Here is a 21,130-nt window from a genome sequence, read left to right as displayed (position 1 = left end):
GATTGGGATAAAATATACCCCTAACTCACACTTTTTCCTTAATTTAAAAAAAAAAAAATTTACAGCCTAATATTTGGGGGCCTTTTTATGTCAGGGGGCCTTAGGCCATGGCCTAATGGCCTAGGCCTAGGGCTGGCCCTACACCCCCACTCCCTTAAATAACTTCAAATGAAAAGAGGTATATTGCTGAAAATCAGCTACAACCCACACCAATTACCAGTTAAAGAAGCAAGTGCAGTGCACATTCTTTGCAGTTTCTATCCCTTTATTTGGTCAGTTGAGAAAATTAAGGAAGTAATTGCTCTTCAAATTCCCTATAAATTGAAGTGATCAAAACAGAAAAAAGCTTCAGCAAGCAAAGAGAAAGAGCAAGCATGCACAAAAGAAAAACACATAGAGAAAAAAAGAAGAAGAGAGACATAGACAGAAATAGAGAGCAACAAGCAATGGAGGAACACGCAGCATCAACATTAGGTTGGGATTTTATCAGTCCCTTTCTTCTCTAAATCACTCCCTCTCCCTCTTCCTTAAAACTGAACTTTTGTTTGGTAAAACAAATAGGGATGGGTTCATGAAGAGTTCCTAACTCTATATATGAAACTTTAAATATGATTCCCTAAATACCAATAAAAATTCTCTCATATATTGGAATCTTTGACTCTACTATAAAATTAATGGAATCCTTGACTCTACCACAAAATTAATGGAGTCCATGACTCTATCTACCATAAAATTAATGGAGTTCTTGACTCTACCCCAAATCTTAATGGAGTTCTGGACTCTATCAAATCTTAATGGAGTCCTTGACTCTACCAAATCTTAAACAAATTGGAATTATTAACTCCATCAATTTAAAATAATATGCTTCAATGGAGTCCTTGGCTCCCAAAATTATTTTAAATAGAGTGGGTTTTCTAATCTCTTCAAATTCAAATATGACGAATTCTTTGGAATTCCTAATTCCTTAACCAAAATTGGAATTTTTAATCCTCGAAATAATAAGACCATAAAATTGATTTGAGGGAATTTTCCAATTCACAATTCCTAAAACATGTTCATAAAAATAAAATTGCTTAAAAGAGATTTTCTTTCCCTTAATTAAATTTGGGAACTTCAATCAAAATATTATTGTTTATTAAAATTCCTAAAAAGAAGCAAATGAAAGAAAGGGAAATTGGCTTGATCCCTATCAAGGGTACGTAGGCAACCTAAATAAATTAGTAGGTGCAGCCACAAATAAATAAAAACACATATCCCCTCAAACACAATAAATAAATAAATAAACTTATGTAGAAAGACAATGTGGTTGAAATCAAAAAGTTTTCCCTTGAAATAAGAGATTGTAATTAAGAGATACATTATCTTAAATGGGCATTACTCACGTCAATAAAACCCATACGCCAAAAGGCCTATGTGTGAAATTATGTTTGATGAATTTTATTAAATAACAATTTTTGGTTAAACATAATTTGACAAACATAATTTAAACAATTCTTGTTAAACATAATTTGACAATGTTTGTTTAACATAATTTAATGATTTTTGTTAATAATGTGTTAACAATTTTCATCAACATAATGTTAGAGAATTAAGGAATTAAAATAAATAAAAAAAGAAGAAGAAGAAGAAGAAGAAGAAGAAGAGGAAAATCTATTACACACTTCGTATACCTTCTTTTAAAATTGTATTTTTAGAACATGATTTCAGTTAAAATTGTGATATCATGTTTCAAAAATACAAAATTTCAATTATGTGATAGTGTATATAGTTGAGTTGACAAGTTTTAAGGGTTTTCATCTAAACCTACTATTAACATCATTTTTTTACCAACCAATAACTATCTATCATAGTAATAGATGTGAAATTTTTTATCAAATTTATTATGTTTATAAACTTTCTTGTTACTATAGTCTAATTATGATACCAACTCTCATTGTGAGGCAGAACTCTCTCCAGTTTGAATCCTACCTACCATCTCAAATTCTCAATTTCACCCATCCCCCACAAATTACATAATATAAATATATAAAGTTTGTTATTTTTGAGTTTGGTTTACCTTCGGTATTTTTTTTAACTAGAATCTCCTTTTGTTTTAATGAGAGACTGTTACGTCACCCACTAACTAAATAAAATGTGAAGATTAAAACTCACTACCACTTACCATTGTATATTTAAAACGAAAGAACATGTTCGGTTAAAAAAGTATTGGAAGTAAGGCAAATCGATTATTTTTTCCTTCAAATACTACTACCATCCGATCTGTATGAAGAACAAAGAATGAATGACCGATATTATGACCCAACTAACCAAAAATTGAAATTCATGACTCTGAGAGTACGTTAGTCTATTGGGCTGAGATCCAATCAGTTAGAAGCCCACGCCACCACATACCAAAAAAGAACAGCTGTCCATGATTGATTGGCTGTTTGTAACAACTAACAACCGTGGGTGAAAGAAATCACAAAAGAGAAAAAAAGGTTCTAGAGTGTTCCAAAGTAGGACAACGAGAAAATACAGTCCTTGGATCAAACGGCTCAGATTGAACCGAAGCTTCAAGATCCATTTTAATAATATATCACTTGCCTAGATTGAGATTGAGGAACACACAGTAAAAACGAAAAGACCTTATTTGACACAACACAAGTAGAGGTGTTTCTTATCCAAAACCAAAACCAAAACCAAAACCATCACTAAACCCTAGCACCAACTCACACTTTCACTCACTTCCTTGGTTCATTCTCACACTACCTCTGGTATGGGTTTTTTTACTTTTTTTCCATTTCATGTTTTTCTTCAATTGTTTGTTCATTCCTTTCTGTTTTGGAATACAAAGATGTTGTGTAATGTATAGTGGGAGTTCTTTGCTATTCCAATTTCCATGTTTGAATTATGATAGGATTTGTCACATACATATGATTCAGATTCTAATTTTTTTATATAAACAATATATTGTATGCTAAAACCCCAAAACCCACCTGTTAAAAAATTCTCTCATTCAATTTTTCTCTCTCTTTTGAATCTTAGTTTTTTTGTCTCTGTAAATTAAACTTAGAAGCATTCTAAAGCCCATGTCATGAAATTGGTTTGGTTGGTTCAAGTAAAGTTCTTGTCTTTTCTCTGTAATGGATTCAATTTTTGTTTTTTGGGTTTTTTTTCTGGAGGACTCTGGCTTATTAATCTGATTTTCGATTTTTGCTTTCTGGGTTTTTGTTTTTTTGTTTGTGGCATCCATTGCATGCTAAAACTCCAAAACCCACATGTTAACAAATTCTCTCATTACATCTTTCAATACTAACAGTAACAAGGTAATAACTTTTCAACTCTTCAAATCTCTTTTTCTTTTGAATGTTATGCTTTGGCAGTTTTTTGTTTCTGTAAATTAAATATAAAAGCATTCTATACCCCAAGTTATGAAATTGGTTTGGTTGGGTCTGGGTCAAGTACAGCTCTTGTTTTTCTCTCGCTAATGGATTCAATTTTTGTTGTTTAGGTTTTTGTTTAGAGGATTCTGAATTATTAACCTGATTTTTGGCTTTCTGGTTTTTTTTTTTTGGTGGCATCCATTCTTTAATTCTCTTTTGTTTTGTATCACTGTTTTCTATAAATTTAAATGTATTATGAGCCCCAAGTGTGTGTGGATTTGGTTGTATCAAGTAAAGTTCTTTTCTTTTGCAATGGAGGACTCGAGACTTATTAATCTGATTTTTTTTTTGTTTCTTTTCCAATTTTGGTTTCTGGGTTTTTGTTTTTGTGGGGGTTATCAGAAATGGCTACAGCTCAATTAACCGCATCCTCGATGTCAACAAGGAACTTGCCATCATTTCCAGGGCTTAGGCCTTCAATTGTGAAGGTTGGTCCTTCAGTGGGGCATTGCAGAGTAGGGAGTGTCCTTTCGCAGAGGTCGTTCCGGGGTCTGGTTGTCAAAGCTGCAACTGTGGTTGCTCCCAAGGTAGTATTTTCACTACCTTATTCTGTTTTCTAATTAGTGTTGTTTTTGCTAGTGCTGTAGCTTTGTGTTTGAGACTGATATTATTGGTGGTAGCTTTTTGTGGTTGGTTCCTTTGGGTGATTAATTAAGTTTGTTGTTTTGTAGTGTTTGGGGGTTTTGCTTGTTGTAGATATGTAGTTGTATGTGGTTGGTTTGGGTCTTTTGGGATAGGCTTCTCCTTAATTTGTGTGATGGACTTGGTTTAAAACATGAGATTGGAGGGTTCAAGTTGATGCAATGTGATGAGTTGAACTTTTTTCTGGAAAGCATCATTAGCTACTGTTATTTTATGTCTTAATCCAGTTTAGTTTCCAATAAATGACCTGCTTCAACTTTACCAGAAAATATTCAGTGATATCACAGAACCTTTTTATTTAAGGCTGTGTGCCAATGAAACAATGAAAACTAGTTTGGGGTGTAAGGGAGTGAAAGAAACTGCTTCTTTGTCATTGTTCTTATTGCTATAAACTTTTGGAATCTTACTGAGCCTTTCTTCATGGTCTTTAGTCTATTCTGTTATGTGCATGATGGTCCCTCCCATAAGAATAGGTGGAGGATGAGATCAAGGGTTCAAAACCCAATGCGTGCATAATTTACCAAAAAGAAAAAGGGGTCTGTCTCATATAAGTACTACAATACTTCTCTGTTTAGAAAGCTTGTATTTTCATCAAACTGCAAGATACAAGCACACAGAGCAGTGAGGATTTACATTTATAGAAGACGTGATACAATTTATGCTGTGTGTGGCTTATCTGACATGGGAGTATTCTGTTCTGTAGTACACTTCGATTAAGCCTTTGGGTGATAGAGTGTTGGTCAAGATCAAAACTGCAGAAGAAAAGACTGATGGTGGAATTTTACTTCCAACAACTGCTCAAACAAAGCCTCAAGGAGGTGAGGTGGTTGCTATAGGAGAGGGGAAGACAGTTGGGAAGAGCAAAGTGGACATCAGTGTGAAGGTTACCTTTTACTTGATACATTTTTCTATCTCTCAATTCTCCATTTTTTGTTTCTTTCACTAATTGTTTTTCCTTGTACAGACTGGCACCCAAGTTGTGTATTCCAAGTATGCTGGGACTGAGCTGGACTTCAATGGTTCAAAGCATCTTATTTTGAAGGATGATGATATAGTTGGTATTCTTGAAACGGATGATGTCAAGGATCTCAAGCCCCTGAATGATAGAGTATTAATTAAGGTTTGTCTTCTTTTAATGTTCATTACTCTTGTGTGTGTATTCATCAAGTGTATTTTGTGGAGTACAGCCAAGCATAAATAAATCATCACGTTCATTTAAAGGTGTTCTGATCCTGGGCTTGTAGTTGGTAAGCTGCCTTACATGTACTCTTGAAAAAGAAATCCTGGAAATGGGTATAATTAAGTTTTGGTCGTTGCACTCTTTGGTTCTGTTCTGATCCTGGGTTATAGTCTGTAAGTTGTCTTTGGCATACTCTGGAAGAAAAACCCTGGAAATAGGTATAATTAGGCTTTGGCAGTTGCACCCATTTGTTCTCTCATATAAGTATGTAGCTGTGTGACATATCCTGTCTTTTATCTCAGCAAGATATGATGGTTACTTCCTTTTTTGGTGGTTTGTAATGTGGATCACTGAGAACCTGAAGTTAATCTATTTATTATACCTTTGTACATTTGACTTCTGAGTGCAGGTTGCTGAGGCTGAGCAAAAGACAGCTGGAGGTTTGTTGCTGACAGAGGCAGCAAAGGAGAAGCCTTCTATTGGGACGGTGAGAACTCGAGCATCATCAGCTTCTTCGTTATCCCAAGCACTAACTGAATACTTGTATTAGGATGAGCTTTTGGTGTTGTGGGCCTATGAGATTAATACTTGATGTGTATTCTGCATTGGATGTGACAGGTGATTGCAGTTGGACCAGGTCCTCTGGATGAAGAAGGCAACAGGAAACCATTATCCCTCACCCAAGGGAGCACAGTCATGTTCTCCAAGTATGCTGGGAATGACTTCAAGGGCAAAGACGGTTTTGATTATATTGCTTTGAGGGCTTCAGATGTTATGGCCGTTCTTTCTTAGTTGTTTGGTTTTATATGCTTAATTTGTATTTTGAGAAAATTTTGGCAAAAGTGCCTCTAGACATATGGATTTTGGAATATATTAGCACTTTGGAGTGTTGATTGCAGCTGTGTCAGATTCCAGTATTTTCAGTCCATACTAATACATTGAAACGTCTCAGGTTCATTTAACATATGAATGGATGCATCCTGTATTGGTACGTGCAAAGCCCTTCATGCGAGTCTACCATCATATTTTGTATACTTTGTGTTACGCTTAATCAAGTCCCCATCTGGTCAACATTTCTTTGCTCTTGATGTTTCACAAGTTACCTCTGTTTAGAGGAGTTTAACCCCATTGTAGTCGTGATTTTTCTTTGAATGAAGACAAGAAGTCCAACGTAATGATTGTTTATTTCAAACTTGAGGACAATACTACCATAAGAAAAATGCACTGCCTTTGTGGTTTCGAATCTCTTACTCTAATTCCTGTCTCTTTGCCACTATGGTTTGAAAGGAGTAGCTAACTAAACCAGCTCCATGCTTTTTTGTCTGACTCAGCAATTTTTCTGCATCCATATCTGAATGCAAGTACACATGTCACTAAACTACACAAAATCTCACTAGGAGACAAATACGGTATTAGTATGAAAACCGTAATTGTATCGTAAATTTCTTGACTTACAGCTTAAACTGCCCAAAGTAATCATTATGATGGGAAAAGAGCAAACAGTACTAGTTACAAAAACTTACAAATGGCACCCAAGAGGTGCGTGTTATATCTGGTCGGAGGTCTTACATGATACAACTACACATTCTATTGATTCTCCAAAAAAAAAAAAAAAAAAAAACTACACATTCTATTGCATATTTGTCTCTAATCATATCATATACAAACTTCCATGAAAGTAATTTAAGTGAATGTCAAATTAGTTACGAAATGGTTAACACGAAAAACAAAACCAAATGAAAATTTTGATATATAAATGGAAAAACGAAAACAACTCTAGATTTTAAGGGCCAAAATGAACTTAGTCTAAAAAATATGCAATATGTATCTTAAATTTGTTAGTTTGATTTATTTTGAATTTTGAGTTTAAGTTTAAACTTGTTAGTTTAATTTATTTTAGATTTTGAGACTAGGATTAAAAAATTTTAGTTTAATTTATTTTAGCACTTAGTTTTGATGAAATTGAAATATTAAACGTCATTGTGTAATTTTTTTTATCATTTATTGAATAATGAGCTTTATATAGTTGAATAAAAACTTATTTTCTAATTAAACCAAACAAAATAGTCCCAACTAAATGATCTAGGGCAACTTGATATTTACAATTTTACTGGTGATTGAGTTAAATTTTAGAGCTACCATTGGGATGGCAAATTAAGACCCACCCGACCCAACTCCATTTCGTCAGGGTTTTTCCCACCTCGCAAAGGTAATGGGACGAGGATGGGGCAAGATTTTTTCCCCACACCCTTGGGTGAAGTGGGGATGAGTTTAAGCTTTTCAACCCCACCCCATCCCACCCTGCTCTATTAGTGTTAAAGACTTAGTTTGTATTACTTAGTATTTGAATGCATGAACATTAAAACCCTTTGTTTTATTGTAATATTGTCTTGTTAAACATTTTGGATAATGTTATTCAATCCTTACTAAAAATTAGTTTGATTTAATGTAATAAATTTAATTGTAATGTCAAGTATATTTAAATTAATGAAATAGAGAGTGTGTTGTGTGTAGTATAATTTATCTCACTCTCCCTTAAAAGTTATCATGGTTTTTGAGTGGAATTGTGATGTGCCTTTGTGTTAGAACCCTTTTCCATCTCCCTTGTGTGTCTCAATACATACATATATACATACATATATGTGTGTGTGTGTATATATATATATATATTAATGAAATAGGTTTTATGAAAAAAAAAAAAAAAAAAAAAAACGTAATAAGGGTGAGGCGGAGTGTGACAGATTAACACTAAAAGTTGAGTTTGTGTGGTGGGCTACATAAAGCCCTAAGGGTAAGGGATGAGGATGAGATAAGACAAAATCATGCAGAGCAGAAATGAAAACTTCATCATTTGGCATTGTCCCATCCCGCCTGTCCTATTGCCATTCCTATTCCATAAGCTGGGTTGGATTGAAGATTTTTCAATCCTAGAAAGATTGGGTTTAGGTCAAAAAAAAAAAAAAAAAAAAAACTAACCTAACCCAATCCAATCTATACACGCCCTTACGGCATCATCATCAACAAGGTCAATTCATAACTAATTTGAAATTTTGAACCCAAATCATTAACAAATTTTTTCATATTAAATTGCATGACATCGATGTCAACTGCCAATTCACTTGACCAATATAGGAGAAAGCAACGCAGTTAGATTTTTAAGAACTAAAAGGATTTTTTTTTTTAATGTGAGAAGGATTTTATAATTATTATTTTCCTTTGGTGAAAAATATAATTTGAACCCCGATGCTTTAGGTTGTGTATGACAACTCTTTTTTCTTTTTGAGAGAGATATGTGTGACAACTCAAAGATTAGTAGATTACAGCATCAAAAAATTTGCAAGATCGTTTTTCATCCTGGCAACAAATCAACAAGTGTATTATGGTGCTAGGCAAAAATTAATGACAAATATAAAGAAGAATCAATTAAGAATCTCTCTAAAGAAAAGTCCAAGTTTATTAACCCTTAATTAAGGAATGTCCATATATAAATACCCTCTATATAAATACACGTACATTCATGATTCACCCTAGGAGCTCTCGCTAAACCCGGTCTCTATTCTCTAACCCTTTTCCTCTTCTTCTTTTTTCTACGCGTTAAGAGAGTCAGCATGGCAACCATGGACATGGTTATACCGAAGAAGACGAAGAAAACCCAAGGCAGGCAAAAGATCGAGGTGAAGCAACTAGAAGGCACAAAAAGACAGGTCACCTTCTCAAAGCGACGTGCAGGGCTGTTCAAGAAAGCCAGCGAGCTTTGTGTGTTGTGTGGTGCTGAAGTTGCTGTAATGGTTATAACTGAGAAAGAGAAAGACAAAGAGAAAGAAAACGAGAAAGGGAAAGGGAAGACGTACTGTTTTGGCCACCCAGATGTTGACACCGTCGTCAACCGCTATCTCTCAGAAAATAACAACAACAACAGCAATAACTATGATGATAATAGCGGGTTTGGAGATTCGTTACCAGTGGATGCGAACGAGTTCAACAGGCAATATGCTGAGGCTGAGAAGGTGTTGGAGAAGGAGAAGCGGCACTTGGCGGAGATCGAGCAGAAGGTGAAGGAAAGAGGAGGAGAGTTATGGTGGGATGAAGCATTGGATGAGAACATGGGGTTAGAGGAGATGCATCAGTATAAGTGGGCTTTGCAAGAGGTGAGGAAGAAAGTGGTGGACAGAGTGAATGAGATGAGGATGAATAAGAGTATGAGTAAGAGTCCTGTAGTGGTGCCATCAGTGGATTTGAGGTTGGGACATGTTGGATTGGGCCCATTGGGGGATGGTTTTGTTCATCCCAGCAATTTTCAGGGTGGTAATAATGGTGGTGGTGGGTTTTTTTATAGTCATGGTCTTGGGTTTGGTCCGTTTGGACAGGGACAGTAGGTGTCTGTTTTCCCTTATTTATTTAATTTATTTAAATGGGATGATTTGAAGATTGATGGATGATGTTTTAAGTTTCTTGCATAAAGATTTGTTTATTAGTTTGCAGTTTCTTTTTTTTAACCTCTAAAGTGAAGTTGAGATGAAATATAAACCCTACAAAAGGAGCAGAATGGCACTAGATCTAATAAGTATCTTGTGTCAGAATTGAGAAATTATATTCCAAATAATTCTACCTCTTTATGCATGGTTTGGGTGAAGGTTAAGGAGGTTAAAAGGATGATAAATTTGTAATGGATCATCTCTTCCTTGATGTAACATTGCTTAAATGTACATCAAATTTAATTTGAATACAACCTTATATATAAAATATGAAAACAAGCAAAATGTGTGTTTAGTGTTTACCTTGTTCCTTTTTTGATTTGTTGGTAAGAGATTAAGGCCCGTTTAGTACGTGTGTTTAAACAACAGTTTTCAGATTTTTTAAAAATACGAGTGGATGAAAACATGTGTAGAAACTGAAAATATGTGTTTAAACACATATACCAAACAGTTCCTAAGGGGCCGTTTGATATGGTAGTTTAAGCAACATTTTTCAGTTTTTAAACAATATTACACGTATTTTCACACATTTTTTTTGCTCACAAGTACTTCCAAAAAATACAAACAATGTTACTAGAACAATGTTACCAAACGCCCCTAATTCTTCTAGAGTAATGCCTTTTATTTGTGAGTGATATACAATATATAATAAAGAAGAGGGAGAGACAGAAAATAGAGTTCTTACCAAACGTGTATCTGTGGTGTTGGAAATATTACCTGAAGCTTAGGCATTCTCTGGCGGGCTGTCCTAGTAGAAGGCGTTAAGGTTGTAGTGCCTTGCGTGTTTTTTATTTTTTTATTTTTTATCCATGTTCTTTTTAATAGAGGATTAATAGGATTGTGATTGTTTACTTTCTATTGTTTTATTTGACAAAAAAAACAAAATCTATATTGATACCATTTGAATGGATAGTGTAATTATAAGTTGTACACCAAATCCTAATAGAATTTTAATTTTGTTTAGTGATTGTTGGTGTTAATTTTATTTCCCCTTTTTTTTTCTGTACGAGGATGCACACAGTCAGATCTGCTTCAATTCAGATCATAATCGGTTTATCGTTTTGAGCGTGTGACTGTCCATTTTCATTCGCATGTGGAGATCAGTACTGCATTAATTCCTTTGACCTGTGTGAGTAATCTTTGTGTTGCAGATTAAGCGGAGGGTCAGAAATTAATACAAATTCAACATCATTTTATTCAAACTTTTGCTGCAGTCTGTGTGCTGTGTCTTCCTCTCATTTTATTTTTCTTTACTTAAAAAAAAAAAAAAAAGAAAAAAAAAAGTCAGGTCAGATACTTAGTTCATAGTTTTTTTTTTTTTTTTTTTTTTTTTTTTTTTTTTTTTTTTTTTTTTTTTTTTTTCTGATTATAAGATAGATATTTACTTTCATCAATATTTTAAAAAAAAAAGTTTTATCTTAATTTTCGTTGCAAGTTGTCGTTCCTTCAATTTGATTTTACATTAAAAAAAAAAGAAAAATCATCTTAGTCTTCATTGTGAGTTTCTTCAATTTGGTTTTACATTTAAAAAAAAAAAAGTCATATACTCAGTACTTCCAACTTTTCATCTTAGTTTTTGTTGTGAGTTATCATTTTCCTCAATTTGGTCTTACGTTTCTACATTTCTAAAAAGAGAGAAAAAAAAGATACTTCCTACTCTTTACCATATAGTTTTTGTTTTACTTTTTGAGATTTCATCCTCAGCTTGGTTTTACTTTTACTACTCCCCCACAAAAATAAAATTTTTTTTTAAAAAGGACAAAAAAAAGTGTGACAGGCAGTTCCAACATTTCACCTTAAAGTCTGATTCACATTAGCGAGTAGAAAAACAACTTGCAACGTTGTGGCGCGAAGGAGACAGGTACTTTGATTAGTTGCTCTATACTTAATTCTTTATTATTTTTAAGTGAGTGGTGGACAAAGGGAAAAATGAGTCTTGTTATAATGGAAGTGTCTTCTACCAAAAGTGATATGAAATGCCTTACAGCAAGGTCGAGCCTTGTGGATGTTACAGCCTTTTCAACTGGGCTCTTTATTTCTTTCACTTTTAAAAGCAAAAAAACAGAGAGAAAAGATCAATAAATCTGCCCTACACATTTATTCTCATTCACCAAATTGACTGTCCTTGCTCAGTTGCTCAGCCTTCCGAATGGAGGTTTACGCAGCGGAGAGCAACCAGTTCATTGATAATTTGGTATCCTAAACAAAGGTACGTAGTTTCTATATTTCCTTCCCGGTGGTTTTTTTTTTTTTAAATATATTTTTTTATTTTAATTCATGTGTACTTTGCTTGTAGCATTATAATTATTAAAGGTTGTATTGAATTGTATAAAATAAAGCACAATGTATGTCTTTTATAGTAATAACCAAGGGGTATCATAGGAGTCCAAATCTTATACTCTTATTTTGTTTGCTCCACTTTATACTCCACTAATAAAAGTTTGTCACATGTCCCTCTAATTAATTAAATTCTAATTTTATGCCTTTACTAATTGTTACCTAAAATAAACAACAATAAATAAATTAAAGGGTAAACTACATATTTGGTCCCTATCTTTTATAGAATATGTCAATTTGATCCCTAACTTTTCAATTGTGTCAATTTGGTCCCTAACCTTTTAGTGTCCCATTAGTGTCGTGTTAATTTAGTCTTTATTGTTATATTTTGGATGAAAATTGATGACATGTCAAATGGTCAAAATAAAATTATAGCGTATTGTCACATCAATGAAAGCTAATATTTTATTTTGACCATTAAACGCATTATCAATTTTCATCCAAAAAATAATATTAAGGACTAAATTGACACAGTATTAAAAGGTTAGGGACCAAATTGACACAATTGAAAAGTTAGGGACCAAATTGAAATATGGTGTATAGAATAGGGACCAAATACGTAGTTTACCCTAAATTAAAATAAACAAACCACCTAGGCCAAGGCATCCCATAGGCCACAACTGTACCTTCATTGGCAACGTCTATGCCGACCAACCACAGCCACTAGCCACACTGCTACCACCACAAATCGCTGACGTCGTCAACGCCAGCCAACCACTACCACCAGTTCACACCCATACCACCACAACCTGAAGTTTATCAAAATAAACACACACAGAGACCTTGGATGAGTGGGATAAAAAGCTTCAAAGAAACCACCCTTCTTAAGTTTCAGGCATTAATCCTTGCTTGTGAAAAACCGTATCAAATTCAAACCATTCTCAGTGGCATTTTCACAAACACATACACAACAAACACACAGAGAGAGAGAGAGAGAGAGAGAGAGAGAGAGAGAGAGAGAGAGAGAGAGAGAGAGAGAGAGAGAGAGAGAGAGAGAGAGATGCATTTTCTTGTCTCCAAGTCATCTGGGCAATTGCATAGGAGAATGAGATGGATCAGGAGGATAGAAAAGGAAAAGGAAATAGAGAGAAAGTGCAAGAAAATTTTGAAAATCCATGAGAGACATACAACAATATGAGAGAGAAAAAGCTTTCCTTTGATTTGAGGTTTTATTTCTCTATAACTTTTGATACTCTTGCTACTGCCGTCGGCAAGGTAGTGATGGTGGTTGGTCGAAGATGACGACTTCGACAATATGTTGCTCCGGCCGTTGGCAAAGGTGGTGGTGGTGGACCGGTTATGGGGTTGTCTTGGCCATGATGGTTTTTATTTTTTTTAATTTATTTACTGTTATTTATTTTAGGCAACAAATAGTAAAAGCATAAAATTAGAATTTAATTAATTAAGAGGACATGTGGCAAACTTTTATTGGTAGAGCATAGAGTGGAGCAGGCAAAATGAGACAGGAGATTTGGACTCGTATTATAAAAGTAATATAAGAATACAAATTTCTTTTACCACTTTTGTGTTCCACTTTATGCTCTACCAATCATAATTTGTCATGTGCTTATTTTTTTTTTTTTCCATTTTAAACTTTGACTATTTTATAAGGAAAGTTAAACAAATATATAACAAATTGTGATTGTTGGAATATAAAATGGAAAACAATAAATAATACAAAGGATTTGTATTTGTAATATAAGTGCAGTAGAAAAAACCTAGAATAATAGCAATAGAGTTGGCTATGATAGAGGAATTGGGCTAAGGTACAGATAGAGATAGCTAAGTAAAAGGAACTCGTAGGGATGGCCATGAGTAGGGTATAGGTAGGGTATACCCATACCCAACCCAATTAATTTATCCATGGATACTTGATTATCTTACCCAATTAGTATCCATACCCAATTGCTGCCCAGTTTGTTTGCCCATGGATATCCATACCCTACCCAAACCCAATTTCTATAAAATTACCAAATATGCTCAAAAATCACTAAAATGACCAAAATATTCTCAAAATCTCTAAAATAAGCAAAATACCCATTAAACCTCCAAAATGATCAAAATACCCCTGATATCTCTAAAATCACCAATTATGCTCAAAAACCACTAAAATGACCAAAATATCCCAAAATTTCTAAACTGAGCAAAATACCTATGAAACTCTAAAATGACCAAAATACCCCAGAAATCACCAAATATACTAAAAAATCCACTAAATTTACCAAAATACCCCCTAAACCTAAAAAGTGACCAAAATACCCCCGAAACCTAAAAAATGACCAAACTGCCCATGAAACCTAAAAAAATTCCAAAATACCCCTGAAATTTTAAAATTACCAAAATACCCTCATAAACTTAAAAAATGACCGGAATATCCCCTGAAACCTAAAATTTGACTGAAATACCCCTAAAACATAGAAATTACCAAAATGCCCCCCAAACCTAAAAAAAATGACCGAACCTTTGGAAACTAAAAACTAACCGAAACACCCAAAACTTGAAAATTACCAAAATACCCCCTAAACCTAAAAAATGACCGAAATGCCCCCTAAAACCTAAAAAATTACCAAAATGCCCCCTAAAACCTAAAAAATTACCAAAATACCCCCGAAACCTATAAAATGTCCTAAATACCCCCCCGAAGCCTATAAAATGACAAAAATGCCCCTAAAACCTATATGGTGATAAAAATACACCCTAAACCTAAAAAATAACCGAAATACCCTCAAAACTATAAAATGACCAAAATATGCACAAAACCTTTAAAATGACCAAAAAAACTTCAAACCTCTAAAATTACCAAAAATACCCTGAAACCTATAAAATGACCAAAATAGCCCTAAACCTCTAAAATGACCAATATACCCCCCCCCCCCTCCCAAAAAAAATCTAAAATGACCAAAATACCATTGAAACCTTTAAAGTGACCAAAATACCCATAAACTTGGAAGATGACCAAAATACACCTAAAACCTCTTAAATTACCAAAATTGAGGTTTAAGGTATTTTGGATGTTTCGAGGGTATTTTCATCAAATTAAATGTTCTATGAATATTTCAGTCATTTTGTAGATTTTGAGGGAATTTTGGTAATTTTTTAGGTTTTGGGGTTATTTGGTCATTTTTTAGATTCTAAGGGTATTTCAGTCATGTTTTAGGTTATGGGGGCATTTTTGTCATTTTTTAGGTTTTAGGGGTATTTTGGTAATTTCTAGGTTTCAGAGGTATTTTGGTAATTTTAAGATTTCGGGGGTATTTTGGTAATTTTATAGGTTTTAGGGTATTTTGGTACTTTTTTGAGTTTTAGGGGGTATTTCGATTTTTTTTTTAAAGCTTTGAGGGTATTTCAGTCATTTTTTAGGTTTCAGGGTCTTTTGGTAATTTTTTAGGTTTCGAGGCTATTTAAGTCATTTTGTAGGTTTAGGGTGTATTTTTATCATCTTATAGGTTTTAGGGGCTTTTCTTTTCATTTTATAGGTTTTAGATGGTATTTTGGTCATTTTATATGTTTTGGGGGTATTTCAATCATTTTTCAGGCTTCAAGGGTATTTCGGTTATTTTTTAGATTTCGAGGGTATTTTGGCAAATTTTTAGGTTTAAGGGGTATTTCTGTTATTTTTTAGGTTTAGGGGGTATGTTGGTAATATTTAGTTTTTAGGAGTATTTTGGTCACTTTTTAGGTTTAGAGGAGGGTATTTTGGTCTTTTTTTAGTTTTTGGGGGTATTTTGGTCATTTTATAGGTTTTAGGAGTACTTCGGTAATTTCTTATGTTCTGGAGGTATTTCGGACATTTTTAGGTTTAGGGTTTATTTTTAGGTTTCAGGGGGTATTTTGGTCATTTTCTAATTTAGGGGGTATTTTGCTAATTTTTAGTTTTTGGGGTATTTCAATAGTTTTTTAAGTTAGGTTGCATATTAGCAATTTTAGAGGATTTTAGGAGTATTTTGATCATTTTCAAGTTCTAGGGGCAATTTGGTAGTTTTGATTATTGGGTGGGTTGGGGTTTACCCATAATAATTTGGTTAAGTAGGGTTTGGGTTTGTTTAATTAGTTAAATGGGTAATAATGGGTAAATGAGTAATATTGAAACCCTACCTGAAAATTTTGGGAAGTATCCAAACCCTACCCAATTACCTTTTACCTATTCAGAACTGGGTATTAACCAGAATATTTGGATCGGGTAGGGTTGGATATTCATTACCTAATGGGTATGGCCATCCCTAGAAGGAAGGAAGGATAGCTGACCTGGCAATGGGAAAGGTAGATTAACCCATTGTTAATAAGTGTCTAAGGTGGATGAAGTAGATTTTGTGGCTTCAAATGGAAAGGTGGACTTGTGAAAAACCACATGCTGCGAATTGTAAATTTTGGATCCAGACAATGTTATCCATTGGAATGGCTACTATAGTCTATAGCCCAAGAACAAGCATGGAATCAATTTCGGACTTAGCTTATTGTGCTTAGAGCATTCACATCAAAGATGTGAAAAATGAGAACTGCACCTTTTATGTTTGAACAAGGGCAACAATGTGGCCTAGTTTTTACGCAGCCTTCAAAAAATTAAAGTTAAAGAGATCTAGGCCTTAAACATGAAATATCATGCTAAGCTTAAAAAATCATAAAAAGAGAAGAGCTCATTAGCTTAGAAAGAAAACAGCCTATCAAGAAGATCCCAGCAATAAAAAGATCGAGGTATGTGAAAAAAATAATGTTGTCATTTAAGGTAACACATTTTTTTCTATCTTTTTTATATTCGTCTATAAAATTTACACCTAGTAAGGTTTCATGCAAAAATGTATGTACTACTAGATGAATTACAAAAAAGGTAAAACTCTAGGATTACAAGAAAGTAAGAAAAAGGCTCAACTAGACCATTGGTAACTAATTATTCATGTATGAATTGTTCTAAAATTCTTGTTTAACCGAATTTTGGCAAGCGCGTGTACTACTTAATGCTGATAACAAAATGGCCTCAAGAAGGTCCAAAACAACATAGCGTAAGGAATCTTTCTAGAAACAAATCATACAAATTCTCCAAGTGAGAATATAAATCATATGTCGAGCAAAATGATACAAACTCCCCGAGTGGGAATATAAATCATACGATAAGCAAAATTACACGAATTCCCCAAGAGGGAACATAAATCATACGACGAGCAAAATGATACAAATTCTCCAAGCGGGAATATAAATCATACTACGAGCAAAATGATACAAATTTCCCAAGTGGGAATGTAAATCATACAATGAGCAAAATGATACAAATACCCAAATGGGAATATAAATCATACAACAAGCATAATGCTACAAATTCTTCCAATGGGAATATAAATCATGTAAAAGCCCATAAAGCCCATTTGAGGAAAAGGCCCAAAATGGCCCATTAAAAGCAATGGCCTAAAATTGATCCATAGGATCGTTAGTCCACTCAAAAAGTAACGGTCCAAAAACCGATCCACAAGATCGTCAATCTACTCAAGAAGTAACCTTTCAAAAAATGATCCACATGATCCTCAATCTACTCAAGAAGTAACCGTCCAAAAAAAAAAAAAAAAACTGATCCAAGTGATCGTCATCCAAAGAGGCCACTAAACCTCATCCAAAATCGATCCAAGTGATTGTTGTTTAAAGAGGCCACTAAACCTCATTCGAAATCGATCCAAGTGATTGTTGTTTAAAGAGCCCACTAAACCTCACTAAAAAAGATCCACTTAAAGCAATGGGCACTCAAAAATACTCACATTTTCAGTGAGGGCATCCAAAATGGTCGTTCAAAAAAAAAAAAAAAAAGCTTGCACACAAGATTAAGTAATGACCCTCCAAATGTCCATAAGATCCTTGAAAAGGCAGACACTACGAAGTCGTTAAAGATAAAGCACCACCCTTGAAGAATAATTTAATGGAAAGACAAAGAAATCTGAATCTAAACAAGTCAAGAACATTCCCGAAACCTGACTAGTACAAGGCAAAATCAGACTCGGGAATGGGTGGCAATTGATCAGTCTAGAAAAACCATTAAGGTCGTCCACTAAGGTGGATGACCTTACATCATCAAAAGCCATCAAAGCAAAAGATGTTACTGTTCAAGTACATTCAACGCATTAAAAGACAACCATTACCCATTGCCCTTAAACTCCCATTAATACAATGACTGTTATACTCAGAGTAATAATCACCTACAATTATGTCCAAACAGCTATCTAAGTCACCTATAAAAGGGACAATCTATCTCACTTGCTAAGGTATGTCAAAAACTACTATTTATATACAAAATATATATATGGGCTAATTTTGACTTAAGCATCAGAGGCTCCCCCCCCTCCTCGAGGGGCACAACTTGGTGGTCTCTTCGATCAACCCTATTTTTCTACAAGATTGTCAAAAGCTCTGGATTGGAAGAATGACCCAATTGACGATTTTTGGCATCATCACTTGACATTTTCTAAGGTTTTTTATTTTATTTTAATTTTATAATATCAGGTTATTAGGTACCAAAAAAAAAACAACTCAGGTTATTGAACACACACAAATAATGCCAACTTGCAACTTCAAAAGTAATTAATGGTTCTAGACACAAAGAATCTCTATGTAGATACTAATTTAAAGTTTAAACTAGATTGTGATATGATGATGCATGAAAATCAACATACTAAAATGCTTCGAGCTACGATGATGGCTTGATGACCTGAAGAAAAAGAAAGGATTGTCAAGGGCGACCAGTGTGAACCAGCTAAGGACCTTCCGACTATTAAGTCAGTTTTCTCTCTCAAACACAAGGATGAGAAATAGTGAATAATTGAACTTACCTTGGTTAAATGTGACTTGATCCTTTTATAGAGAGTTAGGAGTGGCTCTATTTGCTTGGATCCACTATCATTATGAGAATGTGTGGAGTTAATAGAGAGAATGGAGAAAGTGGAACGAATTATGGGGAGTCCTCCCCATGTTCTTGAAATGGTGAATCGTAGTATGATCATATCAAATCCATTAGAAAGTTTTCTTTAAAATTAACCAAGTGTTGTTTGGTCGTCCATACCCTTGCGACTTGGATGACTATTCTTTCTTGGACAAGTGTGCTCTCGCTTCATAGGCTTTACCCATGCTTATGAAGCTTCTCTTCTTTTAAAGGCTTGTGGACGTGGTCTGGTTATGGACGACTATTATGGACGAACTTTACTTGATTTAGACCCCATCATGATATATTAACAATTGTGCGCACCTCACATTAAGAATCTAATCACTTGTGTCTTATGGAAATGGCAACTGGGTTTCTTTATTTTATAACCAAATACTGTATCAAGTTTTACCAGATAATTTGAAGACCTAACTCACTTGTTTAGTTGTTTTGCTTACATAATCACATATTTCTATGTGTTTTTCTTTAGAATTTATCAGTGGTCCTAAATCATGAATCTCCTATGGCTGCAATTGTTCTCGTAGCCACTGCCAGATTAACAAAAAAAAAAAAAAAAATTTGATTGACAGTTTAACAATTTTTAATTATACTGAAAGGCATGGGAACGGGTGTTTGACTTTATGTAAGCTCTAGTTTGTGTATTTTTTAATTAAACATATTTCATTTTTTTTTTTTCTCAGGAGTTTACTTACATTTAAACTATCTTAAACTTTTTCAAAATTATAAGAATGATCATAAATAATTTCAGATTACAGAATCTTTTAGGTTTATCAAAGAATATTAAAATGAAATTAAAAAAAGTCACTCGTAATTAACCATAATTTGAAATTATACATAACGGTTGGTTTAGAATTCCAACTCTCAAGTACAACATACAACTAGTAATAAGCCTCTAACCTCGCAGAGTCATCTTTGGGCGAGTGCTAGTTTTTTCCCTTAGCTTTGTCTGAGTCTCCTTTGGTCCTCTTTGGGGACTCTTATTTTCTCTTTTTCATTTCTCTACTATACTCCCTTCAATACTAGGGCTTTTTAACACCAGCATCTGTTACTATCCAACAATCATTTTTGATGATCAAAAATCTCAATGATATCGCTAGTTCGCTTTTGTGTTCGCCCTCTTGCACCCTCCCATAATTACTCTCCTTTATTTCCTTTCGTTAACCCATATCCTTATACCCAAAAGCACCGACAACCACATGCACACCAGGTGTTTGTGTTTTTGACTTTTAATGCATTCTTCAAACCACCAATAGTTCCCAACAAAAACAACACTCTTCATCATCCCTATCCTTATTTTCCCTATAATTCCCAGCAAAATCAACCCTGTGATGAGATCATTGCCTATAATTGTTCGGGTGCTGGTAGAGCCCCGAAAGCCAGAGCCATTGAGAAGTTGGGTCAGAAAGAAAATCCTGACATTGTATTCCTCTTTGAAACCAAAGCTCATGCTCCAAGAATAAAAAAAATTCAAGAAAATCTTTGTTTTGGTGGAAGCTTTAGTGTTGATGTGATAGGTAAAGCTGGTGGATTGCCTCTTTTCTAGAAGAGAGGCATTGAGTTAGAGGTAGTTTTCAACAAAAAGAATGTGATTGTTTGTCTAATCTACTCAGATCCACCACCTGAGGTATGGATGTTTATTTTGGAATTTGATTACCTAGCATCACAACCTCCTTTGCTGGGCCTTGGCTACTAGTGGGAGACTGTAAAAGTGCTAGTGATGACAAGTTTGGAGGTTCTAGCCACAACAGACCTCATAAAGCTTTTCGTGATTTTGTTGCAAATGCAGGGACAATAGAGTTGGGGTTTATAGGCCCATGCTTCACTTGGTCCAATAGAAGGGGAGGCTCATCTATAATTATGGAACGACCTAACCAAGGCTGCTGCAATCAGGAGTGGTAGAAATTATTTCCAAAGGCAAGAATTTTGCACTTGATAGCCCCATCTGCAGATCACAAACCCATTAGGATGGACACAACTATGGAGTTTAACAACCAAAATAGGCCTTACAGATTTGAGGCAATGTCGATCCAAGACCCCTCCTGTGCTGAAGTGGTGACAGCCTGGAGGAAACAATTTGAAGGCTTCTATAGCTATAGATTAATGTGGAAGATTTATCACACAAGCTCGGAACTTAAAAGATGGAACAAATACAGTTTTG

At 34.4% G+C, this 21,130-nt stretch overlaps 2 protein-coding genes across 2 annotated transcripts; both read left to right on the top strand.

Annotated features, from left to right (window-relative positions):
* The first annotated feature begins 2,585 nt into the window (after positions 1-2,585).
* Positions 2,586-6,142, top strand: LOC126717605 (20 kDa chaperonin, chloroplastic). The gene is made up of 6 exons (XM_050419437.1): positions 2,586-2,753; positions 3,765-3,949; positions 4,768-4,947; positions 5,029-5,184; positions 5,654-5,731; positions 5,863-6,142. Exons 2-6 carry the CDS (start codon positions 3,767-3,769, stop codon positions 6,034-6,036), a joined length of 771 nt encoding a protein of 256 aa, XP_050275394.1. The 5' UTR covers positions 2,586-2,753; positions 3,765-3,766; the 3' UTR covers positions 6,037-6,142.
* Positions 6,143-8,848: 2,706 nt separating this feature from the next.
* Positions 8,849-9,620, top strand: LOC126717606 (agamous-like MADS-box protein AGL61). Its single transcript, XM_050419438.1, has one exon. It carries the CDS (start codon positions 8,853-8,855, stop codon positions 9,618-9,620), a length of 768 nt encoding a protein of 255 aa, XP_050275395.1. The 5' UTR covers positions 8,849-8,852.
* Positions 9,621-21,130: the final 11,510 nt, after the last annotated feature.

The sequence above is a fragment of the Quercus robur genome, chromosome 3 (assembly GCF_932294415.1).
Source record: "Quercus robur chromosome 3, dhQueRobu3.1, whole genome shotgun sequence".
Lineage (NCBI taxonomy): Eukaryota > Viridiplantae > Streptophyta > Magnoliopsida > Fagales > Fagaceae > Quercus > Quercus robur.
Note: the sequence above shows the minus strand (reverse complement) of the source record. Positions and strands in the feature narration are given on the sequence as shown.